This window comes from Alosa alosa, chromosome 10, assembly GCF_017589495.1.
Source record: "Alosa alosa isolate M-15738 ecotype Scorff River chromosome 10, AALO_Geno_1.1, whole genome shotgun sequence".
NCBI classification, from domain to species: domain Eukaryota; kingdom Metazoa; phylum Chordata; class Actinopteri; order Clupeiformes; family Clupeidae; genus Alosa; species Alosa alosa.
The window spans coordinates 5,657,524-5,675,273 of NC_063198.1; the positions used below are offsets into that span (position 1 = coordinate 5,657,524).

At 44.7% G+C, this 17,750-nt stretch overlaps 1 protein-coding gene across 6 annotated transcripts in view; it reads right to left on the minus strand.

The window, feature by feature from the left end:
• Positions 1 to 17,446, minus strand: part of elmo2 (engulfment and cell motility 2) — a 22,810-nt gene extending 5,364 nt beyond the window's left edge. Inside the window, exons 1-14 of one of the 6 annotated variants that reach the window (XM_048255152.1) lie at positions 17,342 to 17,446; positions 15,537 to 15,640; positions 11,253 to 11,358; positions 10,817 to 10,857; positions 8,181 to 8,253; positions 7,879 to 7,929; positions 7,339 to 7,508; positions 6,000 to 6,099; positions 4,279 to 4,424; positions 3,716 to 3,794; positions 2,380 to 2,415; positions 1,766 to 1,816; positions 614 to 736; positions 160 to 279 (exon numbers count right to left, since the gene is read on the minus strand). In XM_048255152.1, coding sequence (XP_048111109.1) covers positions 160 to 279; positions 614 to 736; positions 1,766 to 1,816; positions 2,380 to 2,415; positions 3,716 to 3,794; positions 4,279 to 4,424; positions 6,000 to 6,099; positions 7,339 to 7,508; positions 7,879 to 7,929; positions 8,181 to 8,253; positions 10,817 to 10,857; positions 11,253 to 11,330 — 1,068 coding nt within the window. In that variant the 5' untranslated portion in view covers positions 11,331 to 11,358; positions 15,537 to 15,640; positions 17,342 to 17,446. Of the gene's footprint in view, positions 1 to 159; positions 280 to 613; positions 737 to 1,765; positions 1,817 to 2,379; positions 2,416 to 3,715; positions 3,795 to 4,272; positions 4,425 to 5,999; positions 6,100 to 7,338; positions 7,509 to 7,878; positions 7,930 to 8,180; positions 8,254 to 10,816; positions 10,858 to 11,252; positions 11,359 to 13,896; positions 14,025 to 15,536; positions 15,641 to 17,139; positions 17,159 to 17,341 lie in introns of those variants that run through there. The other 5 variants (XM_048255149.1, XM_048255150.1, XM_048255154.1 and 2 more) reach the window with 5 other exon arrangements.
• Between the last annotated feature and the right edge of the window lie 304 nt (positions 17,447 to 17,750).

The following is a 17,750-nucleotide window of genomic DNA, read 5'->3' on the forward strand; positions in this document are numbered from 1 at the left end:
AATCGTCTCAATGACTTTCACTAAATTAGAAATAATTCTCACTGCGTCACCAAGTTCACTTCAGAAACCCCCTCATCATAACAGCCTGTCCTCATTAGCGTGGGCTGCATGCATGGTAATAGCACAGCTGTGTCACCAGGGGGAGCTAGTGGCACTCACAGTAAAGCCCAGCATCTTGTAGTCCTTGGTGTACATGGCCTTCCTCTTCTCTGTGTTGCTGGGGTCATTGTCTCCATCGAAGGCAATCCGTCTCAACTCAAATATAATGTCTCTCTGCGCCTAAAGATAATCCATACATTAAGAATTGTGTTGAAAATATCTCACATTGTTCCTAATTATTCTAGGTTATATAATATTCCCATTTTCTGTATATAAAGTCTCCAGGCCCTATTTCCAGTAGAAGCCAGCTCTATTATGAAGTTCTATTATGAAAAAGACAAAGAGTGTTTGTTTAGGGTATTTATTTTTTCTTCACTGTTCTACCCGTGATTTCATAATGGAAAAACATAATTGGTTGTATTGAGTTCTATTGTGGAATGTCCTGTATTTTGATAACATGTGATTCTAAAATCCATTCTGACAGGAAATCAAATCAGTAGTGTTCGAATTGTACCTGATCAGTGGGATCCATTTTGGTCATCATGCGCTCCTCCAGCAGATTAAATGTCAGGACCTGCAGCACGTAGAGCTGGTGGGCCATTTCCGCTTTGATTGGTCGATTCCCTCTGATGATGTGCTACACAGGGAAGGTGTGTGTGTGTGTGTGTGTGTGTGTGTGTGAGTGAGAGAGAGAGAGAGAGAGAGAGAACAGATGAAAGAGAGGCACTCAGAGGAGACTCCTGTGCCATCTTCTGCTATTGATTCCTCCCTGGTCATTCCTGCACTGCTGTCGCCATAGCAATACACCCTTGTCATTCAGCTCAAGTTCATTCTGCTGGATGCGTCTGTGCTCAAAATGGTGTCCCCTGGAGTCACACTGCATTGATGATGACTTAAAGCAGCCGTAAGGAGTTTTGGTCTAACACTAGTGGACTAACGACCTTAATGGCACACAAAAACCCGGGAAACACCACAAATAGCAGTTGTCTTGGAAAGTTTGTTTAAAGCTAACAGGCCAACTGGTCTCTTTTGATGACATAGTTGACAATGCCGTGCTGTGGAAGCCTTTCTTACTGTTTATGTTTGCGAGGTGTTCCAGCCCAACATAGAACTACAGTACATAGTGCAAATTATTTAGGGCTAATGGGAACGACACAACGAGATCTGTTTATGTGCTTATCTATCCTTCATATAACCAAATATATCAACATTAAATTGGACATGAAAATAAAACATACTAACATAAGTCAGAAAGTACCAAACTGTTCCATAATGTTGCTTTAACTTTAAACAGCTGAAAAATTTGCAGTTTCTAACTCTTTTTATTCTTACTTTTCATTCTATTTGAGCATTATTACTTTGCTAGGCACATTTTTGAACTTCCACCACAATATTTGATTTATTAAACACAGAGATATGAGGATGCATATTTTATTTAGCTAAAAGAATTCTCCACATTCATTAATGTTGCAGAACCACTGGGTAAAATTCTTAGCTTCAGCAAGACTTGATTTCTTCAAAACAACAAAATGGCTAATAAAATATTCTATTTAGATGATATTCTAATAAATATTCTGTGTGTAAGCTGCATGAATTTGTAAGCTACATTTTAGAGGTCAATGTTCACTAGAATTACAGAAGCACCACTAAAGGCTTTGACACCTACATTGAGGATGATGGATCGGAGGTGCTTCTGGGCCAAGGTGCTTGCCATTTCCTGTGGAGAGAATACAAGAACGTCCAATCAGAGACAAGCGCTCCATGCGGGGAGAGATCAGTCCCACCTGGCCTGGAGCAAGAGCGGGACAGGTCTAAGCTGAATGACTGCCAATGTCTGGCATCCTGGCACATGCACCGTGAGAAACTAACTACAAGCTTGCTGATTAATACTGATTAATACTGCATATCTATAAATATCTATGAACTGTTAAATCTAGAAACAACATCTATAACTACATCCACATCAGTTTCTGTATTCTACATGCTTCCTCTGTTGTAATAGTAATGGAATGGTAGTGCAATGCAAAGGGATGACATCAAAATATTAGGTATGATTTTTGTAACCAAGCAAGCCGGTTTGTAATATTCTCTAAAGTGGGGAGACAAAGCATGTCATCTCCTGTTCTACAAAAAGTTCCAATGCACAGACGCCTGAGGATCTCTCATACTCATATTTATATTCAGGCATTTGGGCTGGTTCCCTTGGTGTTAAAATGGTTGCGTGCGGGTGGGTCAGGTGAAAGGCATTGTGGTAAACGTAGTCCCGGTGTGATTACTCACAGTGAGCCGCTGGTCCAGTGGGTTAGTATGCTCCTCCTGAGGGACGAGGGTGTTGGGGGGGTGGGGTGGGGGAGTGGGGGATGCAGGTGGGACAGCAATGGAAAGAGAGAGAGTGCAACACTTATACACACAGACCATGAAACACGGGCACACATCACGAGAGAGCGGGTAGGCTGGCATGCACAGAGATGGGCACAGCAGACAGAGTACAACAGATATACAGCACAGCCAAAGTACGGTGGAACCGCCTGGCAGCTGGGGGCACTTCAAAGCCCAGCACAAGCACAGCGGGGCAGAGCCTCACACGGAGAGAGTGGCCACATGACACCCCAACGGATTTTATCCATTTGCATAAGCATGCAGCCGCCTTCCCGGTGAGTCACTGGCGCTCAGACGCAAAAAAAACTTTTTCAAAGGTTGGCAAAGAAGAACAAGAAGAAGGAGGAGAAGAAGAAAAAAAAAAACAAGGAACAGATGATGAAAAGAAGTAGAGGAGGAGTCAGCCAATGAGCGTGGGCGACGTGCCACTTGTGAGAACAATGAATGAGCGCCACTTGTGTCACTCCACACCAAAGCACTACTCTACAACTACAGCGGTCACGCTGAGCCTGCCAAAGGCAGTTCCCATGGTGACCCAGACAAAATGGCTGCCATCCCTGCTGCGCTCAGACACTTGTGTGTGTAACTCTCCATGAGAACATGACAAAAGGTTAAGGGGGGGAGGGGATGGGGGGTGCCACGCTCATAAATCTCATATCTATTGTACTCATTCCCATGTACAGACATGCACAAGCTTTCGATCAGGTGAACGGTTTTATCTAAAGCAGTTTATAATTCAGTGAGGATACACAGTGAATTTGTGAGTCTATTTAACATGAAGCCATTACTCAAGCGCTATCTCGAGATCAAGCAAATCACCATGGCATGGTCAGCATTCTGCTACATCACACACACTGGGCACACTAGAGAGGATCAGGAAGTCCGCCTAATGTTCCCAGACTGGGAGATCACAGGGCGCCAAGGATGGACATAAATCTTCCACAATAAAAGTCCCCTCGCTCGGAGAGCGGAGACACCACGCAGAGGTGTGTAAGCACTGAGTGATGGGCTGTTGTGACACACTACACACACACTCATCTTTCAGCAGGGAGTCCTAGTGGGGTGAGCACATGCGGTCACGCTTGGTTGAGACACATGTGTACATGTGTGTGTGTGTGTGCACATGGACGGTGACAATGGGGTGGATGTTTGTTGCTGAGGCATGTGTATATGTGTGTGTGTGTGTGTATGGGGGGAGTGTTATGGTTAGATGGTCGTGTGATAAATGAGTACCCACCTGTCGCCTGTCCTCAGGAGCTTTGAGAAAGAGGGCATTGATGAGCGCGATGGCGTACGTCTGGATCTCCTGATTTGACCTGAGGGCACATGGGCCGTGGAGCACACAGTTAGAGGTATCTTGTTCTTGGCATGCTCCAATATATTCAGACTGTCTACAAGCGCGGACAACCTACGGGGCTAGCCTCCGAGAAAATCCCACTCAGTATAAATCCCACTGAAGGGAATCTAATAACACTCGAGCAGTTCCAAGCCAATGAATGACATTACATTACACTGCACTGCAATTACAACTGCAGTGTTTAATAAACTCCCAAGTAAATTAGCTATTTATTGTGCTATTAAATCAGCAATCAAAAAGTCATTTAGCAGCATTTGCTGTCTAGGCCTGAACATGGCAACTGGCCACTGGGCCAAGCCTACCGTCTCCGCATGGGATGAATGGGTGCGTGCATGCGTGCGTGTGTGTGAGCCTCCGAGGGTGTGTGTGAGTCGGCGGGCCTCTCCGCGGAGGCGGCGTGTGTGTGCGTGCGTGCATGTGTGCGTGTCTGTGCTCACACTTGCAGGTGTCCGATGAGCTGTCCCACAGTGATCTCCTGGGCCACGCGGTGGTACAGGCTGTGGCTGTTCAGCACCATGCTCTCCAGAATGGCCAGCGAGCGCTGGAGGATGGACACGTCCACCATGGGCTGGTTCACGTAGCCCGCAATCTAGGGGGGGGGTTGGACATTGAAGAAGCAGTGTGAGGCCGTGCACATCCCAGGCCAAACATTGGATGGGTGCAGGATCCAGTACAAGAATATCCAAAGGAATAAGAGATAATCCGCACACTAGATAGCTCCCATTCATAGTTTTTTTATTTTATTTTGATTGTGACGTTTCCGTGCGGCTCTTCCTCAGACTATTCTATTCTTTTGGAGGTTCGACATTGGCCTAATGTTTGAGGGCGACTTTCCCAGACATGGATTAAGCCTTGCCATAGACTGAATACTCTTCTTCAGTGATTTGTCTCTTTTAGTCTCAGACTAGGGAGACCAGCCCTAAACGCCTATCCACAGCTGGGCTGTGAATCATCAAAGACTTAATATCTGTAGTGTCTGAAATGTTCCATGAATGGACACATTAACCTGTTATGTGTCTTAAACTGTTATGTTAACTGCTGACAATATTACCATGGCATAAAGCCCAGATCACATCTGCTTCCATGGTTTGACACTGTTCAAAATCCCATTGTATGGGCTGAAATACACAAAGATATAAAAACTACGAATGCTTTGTGTCTTCAAATAAGAGCTTGGTAGTAAATGGCAAACAATGTGGCTATTATGTGAAAATATGTGAGTGCAGTAGCCTCACAACTTGATACGTTTGTATGCTCATGCCCTCTTGAGACTGGAGAAGCTTGGAAACAGTACAAAAAGAAAATGATTCACAGACTAGACAACTGCGGAAAACTCCGGTCCAAAACTAAAAGTTGCTAGGTAACAAGCACTCCCACTCAGTAATGGCAGGGCATGGCAGTTCAGAGGTGAAGCAATTAGAGAGAGAGAGAAAGAAAAAGATGGATGATTGCTCTCCTCACAAAACCCCTACATGATGAGCTGGATTTTATTGCCAGTAGTGATAAGCCAGTTCGCTCCTCTGTTGATGAGAAAATTACTGCTCCACTGACTGACGCAGGGAGGTTCTCCGACACATGTGGCTCATGACAGCTCTGGTGCTGTTGGCCCCCCCGGGACCGGGCCACAGGGACAAACTGTTCTGTTCTGCTCTAAATCACTGTGAGGACTCACAACTGCATTCTTGCTCCCTCACCCCTTGTGCTGCTCCCTGAAGAGAGTGCACAATTAGTGCAAAACACTGCACAACCTGCTCCTTGAAGAGAGTGCACAATCAGTGCAAAACACTGCACAACCTGCTCCCAGAAATTAGTGCAAAACAGTGCAAAACACTCCACAACCTGAGTGCACAATTAGTGCAAAACACTGCATAACCTGCTCCCTGAAGTGAGTGCACAATTAGTGCAAAACACTGCACAACCTGCTCCTTGAAGAGAGTGCACAATTAGTGCAAAACACTGCATAACCTGCTCCTTGAAGAGAGTGCACAATTAGTGCAAAACACTGCACAACCTGCTGCAGAATTAGTGCAAAACACTGCATAACCTGCTCCCTGAAGTGAGTGCACAATTAGTGCAAAACACTGCACAACCTGCTGCAGAATTAGTGCAAAACTAAAGAATTAGTGCACTTTCGTTAGCCAGCGGTCAGTTGTGTTTCTCTCACCTGCTTTATGAAGGAGAGAGAGATGAGGTCCCAGGACACGATGCCATGGTCCATCAGCTCCAGGAACGCTGTGAGAGTGAAGGCCAGCATCTCACCAAAACTACGAGAGGACAAACACAGTTGAGCAGGTCAAACAGTACAACGGTCTCCACACTGAAACTGAACTGAGAAATAGAACCCATGTGATATCAGGTGGTTTAAACCCCATGCAAAACCATGCATTTTGCTGGACAACAGCAAAATTCCACGACAATGATCTGTGAATCCTGAGTGGTAAGGAAAGCACAGCCTATTAGTAGGGACACATTACATCCCCTCTACCAGGTGTATGAACTGCTGTCATCAGGTAGATGGTATAGGGTGCTGTCCCTCTGAACCAACCAGGCTCGCAGATCATTCGTCCCTACCAGTATTACACGGTTGACACTTGCACCTCTGAGAGATAATACTGCACTTACTATACATAAGATACTGATCACACTGCACTGTACTCTTCTATAATGTAGAGATCAGTTGAGATATGTGTACTGCTTATTGGTGTTATGTGTACTGTACTCTTCTATAATGTAGAGATCAGTAGAGATATGTGTACTCTTCTATAATGTAGAGATCGGTAGAGATATGTGTACTGCTTATTGGTGTTATGTGTACTGGTTGATGGTGTCATTGTTATTCTGTAGCTGTTGTCTGAACATTTGGCACAGCATGAATATCCAAAAGGACCAAATTAATATGTATCTATCTCAGCTGTTTTGAAAACAGAGCTCAGTCTGCCACAAGCGGAAAAGAAGACTGCAGCAAATCACAACATTGTTCTCCGAGGTGCAGTCTTTCTAATCGATCACAGACAGCTCATGTCACCCCACCCGGTTTACATGCAGAGGTGGATGAGCCAGCTTCAGAAAGCAAAAGTGCTATCGCATACTCATTCACTAAACCAGCTAATTCTAATTAGAACAACTCTCCAGCTAAGCAGATCAGAGACCTTATAATGATGAGACACAGCACTTACATAATCCCCCATATAAATGTACGGGGGCAGTTTGTAACACCAAGATGGCAGTTGGCTACACATATCCTGCCTCTTCCTGTAATGTAAGTAATCAACCGCATTGTTGGAAAAGGGATGATTAACGTTTTGCTTTCTCTTTACTGTAAGATATCTATACTGTTCAATTGCCTAGGATCAGCTAATTAGTGAAATTCCCTGTGATGCCAGCAAATTAGTCAAAGTGTACTGGTAGAACCAATTCCTGGTAGTGAACTTTAACTTTCTGAAGCCAGAGTTGTCCACCTCCCATGCGACCGCATCCGTCCAGAGGCGAGGCCCGAGACTCACTGTGTGCCACTCTCCACCAGGCGTGCCAGAGTGCTGATGCCGTCCATGTTGATGAACTCGGTGGCGAAGGTGGGGTCGGCCGACAGCTTGGCCAGCTCCTTCAGGGCCTCGAGGCGCGCGTCGATCCCGTGCGACTGGATTCTGTCCAACAGCTGCCGCGCTGCCCGAGCCTGCAGGGACATGGGTTGGGTGTAGTGGGGGCAGACGGGGGGTGCAAAGGTCACGTGTGGGAGACCAGCGGGGGGGAAGAGGCGGCCCATGATCTCCCCCAATTACAGGCCTCTCATTAGTCGCTCGCTGCACGCAGGGGACAGGGATCAGTGGCAGAGATAACGAGCTCCGTTTTTCGGCAGACACGACCCTGACTGTTACACTCACACTGTTCCAAGGCAAGCGCTGGCCATTTGGAAATAACTGCCAGCTGCTGCCTGGGCGGTGACCATGTACAGTCAATCTCAGTGCAGGGCAAATGACGGCCATGTGCACTGAAATATTCATGTGTAATACCCTCAAATTCCCAAATAAACGTTAGAAGCTTACCGGGGAGATGGCTAGTCGAAGGATGGTCCCATTCTTGATCTCACCACGGCTCTGTAGAAAAAGGAATTCAGGGCTTGGATTAGATTAAATTAATCCGTTTTGGATTAAATCAAATCTTATCGTAAATCAAATCAATTTCCAATTAGCTTTGTACAAAAATAAAGAGCTTGTGTGTCATGAGGGCTACCTGAGAGTTTTATACTTCACATAGAAATACTTTGTGGCATATCTTATGCTTTTGTCTGTGTGTGTGTGTGTGTGTGTGTGTGTGTGTGTCCGCATGCTTGAGCGTACAGTCTCACCTGCTCTGTGATGTACAGTTGAGGGCCGTCAGCGTAGCGCAGGGCAAACTGCTCCGACCCAGACAAAGACCAGCTGCGAGAGACACACACGCAGCAAGTGGCCACTGTAATTACACTAAGAGCCTTGGCATGACCTCTATCAGACACAGACACGTTCAGTCTATTCATTCAGTCCTCATATCTTTGAGAAGGGCGAGCCGTTTCATTCACCAGTTCATGTGTCCTCTTAGAGATCACGGAAAATGAAGTTCACAGTCAATGGATGAAAACACAAACAAAAAAATCTACTAGGGAAATGTATTGCCTAACAGACTTCACATGTGAATGCTTAACATTTCCAGTGTTTGATACGTACTACGTACAAATTATTTTGTGACATTTAAATATGTCTCAATACAACTGTACATTTCAACAATACAATGTACATTTCCGATAGTGAAAATACTTTGCCTGTGAAAATACACTTGCAGACTGTACGTCATACCCGGGATTGTTATGTTTGTGGGAATGCCCTCTAATTGGTCATTTCGAATGTGCCACTGGTCAATGACTCTCTGCGTCAGTTCCTTTTTATCTTGGCAAATCCAAGAGTTTTTGTTTGCTCTAAGGATGGGGTGACCCAAAATGTTTACACAATACTGTAAATATTAGGCATTTGCATGTGAAGTCTGTAAGATTAGAAATGTTCCGAGTGGACTTTTATTTAGTGTTCTATATCCTCTTTCAGTGCAAGCTTATATTTTGTGTTCTCCACTCAATTTGTTGGAGCCACCACACCACAACTAACTGGATTATACAAGGCACAGATTCATCACTGCATATCTTGATTACATATCTTCTTAGCCTCTCTATAATTCAGGGTTTGCAAATAAAGGCACATTTAGAGAAGAGAAACAAATAGCCATTTGTACCACACAGTACACAGAGCAAAAGCAGAAACTGAGGTGGAAATATGATGGTTTTGGAGGTCTGATGGTGAACTTGTGGTCTAGTTCAGGTTCTGACGTATCTGTGGTTCTTGGCTAGAGCCAATACCAGTGTTGCTTGTTCTTTGGGTTGTTAAACCGTCCAGATGGAGGCACTGATAGGGAGGTGGACCTTCAGTAGGCGTTGTGTCAGCATGCAAGATGTGTAAAAAAGGAAGAGAGAGAGGGAGATAGAGGGAGAGAGAAAGGAAGAGAGAGAGAGGGATGAGTGGGAGGAATAGGCAGAGAGAGAAGAGGAGTCTATGAAAGACAGCAGGACACTGAATGGAGAAAACTGCACATCGGGGGGGAAAGGGGAGTTTATGTGAAACAATAGGATATGGAAGGACAATGAACAGTATATAATGCTCCCAGAGGGATTTGAGAAGCATGGACAGAGGGAAGTCGGAGAGAAGGAAAGAGAGAGAGAGCCATAGAGAGAGGGAGAGAGAGATGGGGGAAGAGAGGGAAAAATAAAAGAGAAACACAGACAGAGAGAGAGAGAGAGAGAAATCCCTCAGACTGGCATAGGGAAAGCAATTAAAGTGATTATATAAGCAGCAAAGTCTTCCAGTGCTGCGTCTGGCTACCATCTGCGGACCATTAGCTGGCCTTTATTAGTCTAGGAACAAGGCCTTTGAAGAACACGGCTGAGGAAAGTGAAAGAGACGGACAACAGGGCTAGCCGCAGGAGGAGGAGAGAAACAGTATGGCAGACATGACGAGGGCAGCACGGAGAGGCAGGACATATCACTCCCCTTTCATTTGGCTCCAGCACTCAGTCAGAAGAATGAGAGTTCATTGGGTCTTCTTAATGAGAGCACTTGGCTGATGCAAAGATGACAGAATAAAAACTGGTGCATTTAGAGAGAGATGGGGGCGGGGGGAGGTGTGTCTGTTTTTCCAGTTGCCATGTTTACAAACTGTGAGATGAATTCTTGAATCTAACACAGAAATGGGTTTGGATTCTCCGAAATGCTGGGAGCCTCAGGGGACCAGAAGCAGCATTGCAGACAGTGGTTGAGGAATGCACAGTTGAGGAATGCACAGATCTTTTTCCCATTTTTGCTCGTTGTCTTGCACACCCAACATCAGCGCACAAAACCACAGTAATAGTCTGCCTTGTATTCCAAAAACACATGAGAAAGTGGCTCTGCATTTGTATTTGTGTATTTGTGTGTGTGTGTGTGTGTGTTATGTGTGTGTGCTATGTGTGTGTGTATGTGTATGTGTATGTGTATGTGTATGTGTGCCGTGTGCCGTGTACCGTGTGTGTTGTGTGTGTGCTCTGTGTGTGTATGTGTGTGTGTGTGTGTGTGTGTGTGTGTGTGTGTGTGCTATGTGTGTATGTGTATGTGCTGTGCGTGTGTGTGCTGTGTGTGTGAGAGTGTGTGTTCTCTGTGCGTGTGTGTGTGTGTGTGCACTGTGTCTGTGTGTGTGTGTGTTTTTCAAACACATGGTACATTTGGTGTTCTTACATAAGCAAACACATCACAAATCCTGTGAACACCACTTTGCAACTGTGTTGTGAAACTGTTGGGCAATTAAATCCTAATGCACAAAAAAAGTCCTGCTATACTGCCATATTAAGCTGTTCTCTCATTTTGTGTGTGTGTGTGTGTGTGTGTGTGTGTGTGTGTGTGTGTGTGTGTGTGTGTGTGTGTTTCTTACCCATCACACACTTCTCGTATTATGGAGGAGAGGGGCTTCTTCTACAAAAACAAATAAGGAGGAAAGTTAAAAACTCCAACCAGTTTCACACAATCTCTCTCTAAAAAAACATAAACCTTATTTTTTTGCAAAAGGATTAGGGCATTACTTTTAATATGTAGATGTTTGAAGTAAACTGAGCAAACATAATAAAATATGTTAATAATAAATGTAAAAAAACCTCAATGACATCTGACTTGATCTAACCACACACATACGTAAAAGCTCACAAGTACTCTGGTTTATATCTGCCTGGGAAGCCCACAAGAAACAGATTTGTTTTTTACTTTAATTATTTAGTAAAGTAAGATGGCCATAGACTAAAATAGCCTCAGGCACCAGAGAGATTCCTCCTTGTTTTCCCAATGTGTGAATTACAATTCACACAGACACCAACCTGGTCGATCTCGATGAGCTGCGCGTTGGCGCCAGGCCACTCGATGGCCACCTTCACTATGTCCGACGGGGGAGGCATGGCTTTGTTACGCGCTGCTGGCGCGGCACTGCAGAGAGAGAGAGAGAATGAGGTCGACACACATACGGAGAATCCCTCTGCAGAAACACACGCGCACACACACACATTTACACTCACAACGGGCACACACAGCACAGGGTATCCTAGCCTCCCCACACACAAGAGAAATAGACACTCTCGGGCCTTTTTCTGTAACAAAATTGGAACTGGACCTGTTTCTGAAGAGAAATATTCATCTGGTGGTCAGGAACTACTATGGTCAGGAACCAGTTATTGCAGCTGAGCTAATATTGATGATTCCAAAGGCTATTTTCAAATGAAAAGTGGCATCATTTCTAGCTTTTATTTTTCTATTTTTTCCATTCTTCACTGACAATCTAGTGATTCAACGAGAATAGTCAAGATTCGGTGACCATGACAACAATACTGCCTGTGAAGATACTGCAGTTCTCTACCCTGTAGTGTTAATGCTTCATCTGTAAATGACCCAACTGAATGACTGTAGATTTGAATAACAACTAGAGATCTGACATTCACACTTTCTGGCTTTCCTTTTATTGATTTTATACAATTGTAGAGAAATAGCACAACTTAAACAATACAGCTGCTGTTGAGGTTTGTCAGATAAATGTTTGACATGTTGCATCTCTATAGAAGACGGTGGAAGGGGAGTCAGTAATCAAGGATCTTTGTCTCTATGTTTAATAAAAGACTGTTCATGCTGGTCTATACTCTAATGCACCATATGGGATATATTTTTTTCAGAAATCACTCCATTTGGGTTAAGTGAGCCCTGGCCATGATGAAAGCTCTTTCCTGGAGAGAGCAGACTGAAGTGCAGACAGGCGAACTTTCCCACAACACATCAATGCAAAGGGCTGTGTTTCAAAAAAGGGGATATGAAGACCTTAAAAAGGGCAAAAGAGACACTGCGGTGAAAGAGATCCGCATCCATTTGGTTTAATCCTCACCACGGAGACATACAGCTGGGCCATTACCCAAATCCTTCCCCTCAGGACACAACGGCTCGCAACAGCAGGGATTATTTGAGTGCTGTGGTCAAAAAACGGCAAAATAGGCTAGACAAAAGCATATAGGCTAATAAAAAAAAACTGACAGATGTATAGCCTGAGGCACCCTTCTGGAGTAGGACATCATGCCCTGTATTACGATTTTCACTGCCTGGAGCCACTGTTTGTAAAACTCATTCACTGATTAAAATGGGTTTAATACACCTGCAGTTTCGCATCGTGTAGATGCTCTGCACCTCTTTCTCTCACACTCTCTCACACAAACACACTTTGGCAGACCCACACACACACAAACACCAACACCAACACACACACACACACACACACACGTTTGGCAGGCACACATGCATGCCCACATTTTGCACCATGGCGTAATCGACTCCTCTCTTGGCGAGCCTCTGACAGGCTGCGCCTGCACTGCACTCCCACTCAGGAGGCCCCTTGCACCTTTACGTGGGCTCCGGCTTCTGTACTTCCACAGCCACGAAACCCACTCGGATCCAACGCCGGAGACCAGAGCCGTCATCCAGCGATCGCTCTGCTTCCCAGCGGGCAGCTCCAACACTGACAATAAAACGCCAGCGTTTTTGCACACGGTCACTTTCTCATGCCTGCCGGCCATTCTCAAAGCGCTGGAGTGGACCACATTGCCAAAGCACAGAGCAAGTTGACTGGGTGATGACCGAAACTGCGCAACAAGCCTGATTCACACACTTCCTGTTCGTCTGAAAAGTCCCTGAGAGAGGGGCTTGGGATAGGGAAGAGGGGGGGGCAGGAGTGGCTTGGGTGGAGGGGTTAGGGTGCTTATTTAGGTGTCCAAAAAAGCCGGTTTGTTTTAGGAAAACGTCAAAGCGCTTGCTCCTCTGCCAAATGTACAATGGCTGGAACGAACCCAAAGACATCAGAGAGCAAGTCTGCTCCCAGAATCCCTTCTCTGTCTCCAGGGAGAGAGGCACTCAGGCTGGGCCAGCAGGCCCCGGTATGACTGCCACTAAAAGGCATCCATGTTTGTTTAGCCGATCTTTCACCGACCGGCTGTGAGGAAACTTGTCTATATCCTTTCAGGATGACCACAACAAACAAGATCCCTCTTTACATACGCTTGATAGTGAAAGTTTGTATTATGGAGCTTCTAATGCTATTGACCACAGAATCAAAGACACTTACTAAATGGTGTCACCTCATGAAATATTTATGTTCTGAAAGTGGATTGACTAAAACTTCCTGTGAAGCAACCCAAAACCAGGTCAGGTATACGGCTCAGCTTGGGAACTAGGATGCAGCAACCGCATGGCTCCTGACACAAAACAGACCTAGTAACATCTGCAGATTTACTTCACAGAAATTTATGGCACAAGAGGCTTCATACACTTTCATTTTAAAGTCGTCAAAAAATGACCAAGCCAGGTTCAACATGAACGTCTGTCTGAGGGTGTGCACACACACACACAAAACTCTCTCCAAAAATCTATAATTACAGAAATTGTGTCCTTTTAAAACACCAGTGAACCTTTACATTCTTGACAACTCCTTACTTTGACGTTGCCAGTGAACCTTTACTTCCCTCCTTGAGACGTTTGAGTCCGAGATTCTTCACTCGTCAAGACTTCTGTTTGGGTAAATGGCAGAAAAAGCACGCTCACGCTGTGAGGCGTGAATCAGACCGGAGACGGTTAACGTTAACACTGTGAGCCACACAACTCCAGTTACAACCGGACCCCCTGTCACTGACCGTGGCACAAAGCAGAGCATTGTGAGTGCGCAAACTGAGCAGTCCATTACAACAGCATAACAGTGCTGGTCATGGGAGAGGAAACTCATTAGGGGCTCTTTCAGAAGGACTCTCCGTGGCATCCACTCATTGTACTAAAAGTCCTGCGCTCTCAGTATGCAGCTTAGCTACATCTGAAATTAAGAAAGAAAAGAGAAATAGCTGAGATTCCGACCAACAGAAACCCTTGTTGACTGCAGTCATGTCCTTCGGCAGTGTGTAGCATTCAGCTTGCTTATGATTGGCTGTGATATTTTAAGGATGTTGCTTTGTTTATAACACAGTTACATCACTGGCAGGTGAAATTATTCTTTTTAACGAATGACTTGTTACCACTCCAGAAGAAATAATATCTTTCCAGCATGCAATTCCAACACAGGCTACTTGCAAAAGAACCAGGAATTCACATTGTCACATCACCAAACAATGACTAAATTACTGAGATTCCTATGCACAAAAATGCACATGCACAGTTCCTGGCAGCCATGAACTATTTCATGCCTTTTAATGCATGTTGTTTGGTCTGTCCAGCTTGGTCTGCTGAATACGCCAGTGTAGTGAAGGCCCAGTGCGAGAGAACAACATGCTGTAAGTATAGCTTTACGTGAATCCCATGTACAATTTAGGCTTTCTGGTGGAATGCCCCTGGCCGACCACAATGGTGGGAAAAACCACGGACCGGGGCAGTCGAGAGAGAGAGAGAGAGAGAGAGAGAGAGAAAGGGAGAGAGAGCTGAGCATGGCCTGTGGAGTCACAGCAGAGCCCCTGAACCTCGGCGATAAAGTGGGGAATTGAAAACAGATGCCTGGGTTAGCCTGAGAAAGAACCTTAATTTAGTGGGCTAGACCTCCTTCTCCTTAACGGTGCAGATGAGATGAGACGCAACTTGAGCAGCCACATGTTCACATGAAGTGTTTCATTTTACAGAGCAGTTCAACAGAGATGAGATACAGACAATGACACATTTTCTTTCTCTATCAATGTTTAAAATGCAAAGCCTCTGATGGTCGATTCAGCTAAGCTCAATTGCAGTTGTGGTTCTTAGATTAAGCCACCACAAAGTACGTAGGCTACCACAGACAGGAGGGCAGGAACACAAACACCTATTCTATGCCCAGCAACAACAAACACACTTCCTACTACTTCCTGTCAGCCTCATGAACGACATTAGGACAACCCCCCCCCCCCCACACACACACACACACGCACTCACCCCATTTCTCGACAGACAGAAACAGCCTTCCAAGCTTTAAATAAAACAATTTATAATCCAGTCTTGGTTTATAAGATCTTATCATTGGATGTATTTCCCTATCTTCAATGTTCTCTCAGGAATGCTTTCAGTGGAGGTATGAGAAGAATGGCACAGAGATGATGATGATGATGATGACTAATAGAGCATACCTGCAACAGGAACAGTGAACAGGATCGGCACACCTTAAGAGAGCACGCGGGTCACTCTCTATCTCTATCTCTTTCTCGCTCTCACAACTCAGACCCCAGCTTCCCTGTTGAGAAACAGCAGTAACACCTGTTAGGACAAGCAAAACCAAGGGTGCACAGTGCATAGGCCTCATCTGCACAAATTTTCGTAAAGCAGCAGATACTGAAATATGTGGTTTCCAGCTCTACCCATCTAATTGTATCTATTTTCAAAATGCATACAGGTCTTAGGCTTATAGTTATATTTATATATATATATATATATATATATATATATATATATATATATATATATATATATATATATCACCTTCAAACATTTTCACAACAAATGCACAGCTTCAGGCTTCTAATATCATGTAGGTGGTCTTATGTATAATTACTTTAATAGCAGAACCCCCTCAAACCGTCCAAAATGCTCGTTCCATTTCAGAAGAGTGTCAGAGAAATATGGTTTCATTTCTAGGATGAAGCATGGTCATGAACATGGTGCTAGATCAGGCTGTGCGGTTGCTGTGCGGTGCTGTTATTCAGCAACCACTAGGCCAACCACAAAAGTGTAATAACACAGCAACAGAGATATAAGTATGTGCTAACACGCAGATATGTGTGACCTGTGTGAACCTGGGTGCGTGGTACAGAGTAACAATGTATCAAGACATTATGTAGCTATTTGTTACATACATTTAATTCTGTCCTGATCTCCAAGTGTAGTCAAAACAGCAACAATAATAGATCAGAGACCCACCATATGACGCAAAAATCAAATCAAACGTATTCAATCACAAGCGTATCATTGGAACTCCATTGCAGCTATTGTATCCTAACTGGTTAGAACCGTTTCAGACCTTCAGTCCACCTCCTTCCCCAATTAAAACACGGCATTAGCCTACTGTGCATCAAATAGGTTATCGGTAAAGCTAGGCTATACATGACAACCGCATGAACAAATCTAGCTCGTCTATGTAGGCTACAAGCTTTTTGGAAAGCACAGGACGGCTGAAATATTCGACAAGAGACGGATTCCTTATGTGACAGCCTATCGTTCTAGTAGTAGTCACACTACAGTTAGGCTACATTAGTAGCCAGTTAGACCAACGGCCTTGCATTTCACGTCTAAAGAGGCATCTGTTCAATCAATGGTCATTTAGGCAATAGGCTGTTTGAAACGAACAGGCAATAGGCGGACCATCAGGCAAGTAGCCTGTTATTTAACCATAGAACTGTAAGTTAGGAATGATTTAGACGACTGTGCACTGAGCCGTCTCATTATCGTGCTGTCTGTCTCCTATGGGGCAGTAAAATGTGTTGAGTTTGTCTACTAGGCTATGCCAATTATTCATACATCAAGCCTCAAGCAGTGCTCAGATGATGAATTCAGCAATGTTAAGTCATGGCTACTTGAGACTGGTTTAGCTAATGACACCGACATCGCCACTGGTTAAAATCGGTGTGGTTCACATAGCGTTATAAGAATAGGATAAAACAGTAAATGGGCAATGTAATCCACCACAAACCTAGGCAAATGTCACCATCATTGCAGTACAGTAAAAGCTATGCTAACCTTTGAGGAATACGAATGGGATCTTCATAGAGACGAGAATGTGGAGTTCAGCTATCTATTCGCAATGTATTCCTGTTGCGCTTTCCATTTTCCTACGAAAACATTTCGACTCTATGAAACGCCTGATTTCGACATTAAAATTGCAGTCTACACTCTTTTGAAATGCACAAGCAAAACATGCTTATAAGTGTATAGTCCTTACCCCATGGTTTCCGACAAATCAGGGCCACTGCTAGATTTCTGCACATCTACGGGTGGGTGCATTTTCAGGCGGCGAAGTGCGCTGAAGCCTCGCCTTCTAGGCGGGCTACAAAGCATTTCTCAGTTGCCACTGGCTGCGAAGACACGCTTCTATGGCTGCCATTTGTGCCATTCACGACAACGAGGGCAAACATATGAATCCAAAGACAGCAACATCATAATTTGAATCAGAATATTTACCGCGATTCCAAGACAACTTCTAATTCTGTGCGTCCGCCGCCCCCCGAATACAAGGGAATTTCCCAACACTATGGACTGTGCGCAGTCAATGTGTTGCACAAGAAAAAAAAAACAAAGGAATGTTTACGGCCTGTTTAGTTTTTAGACCCCTAATATGTATACAAAAGCCA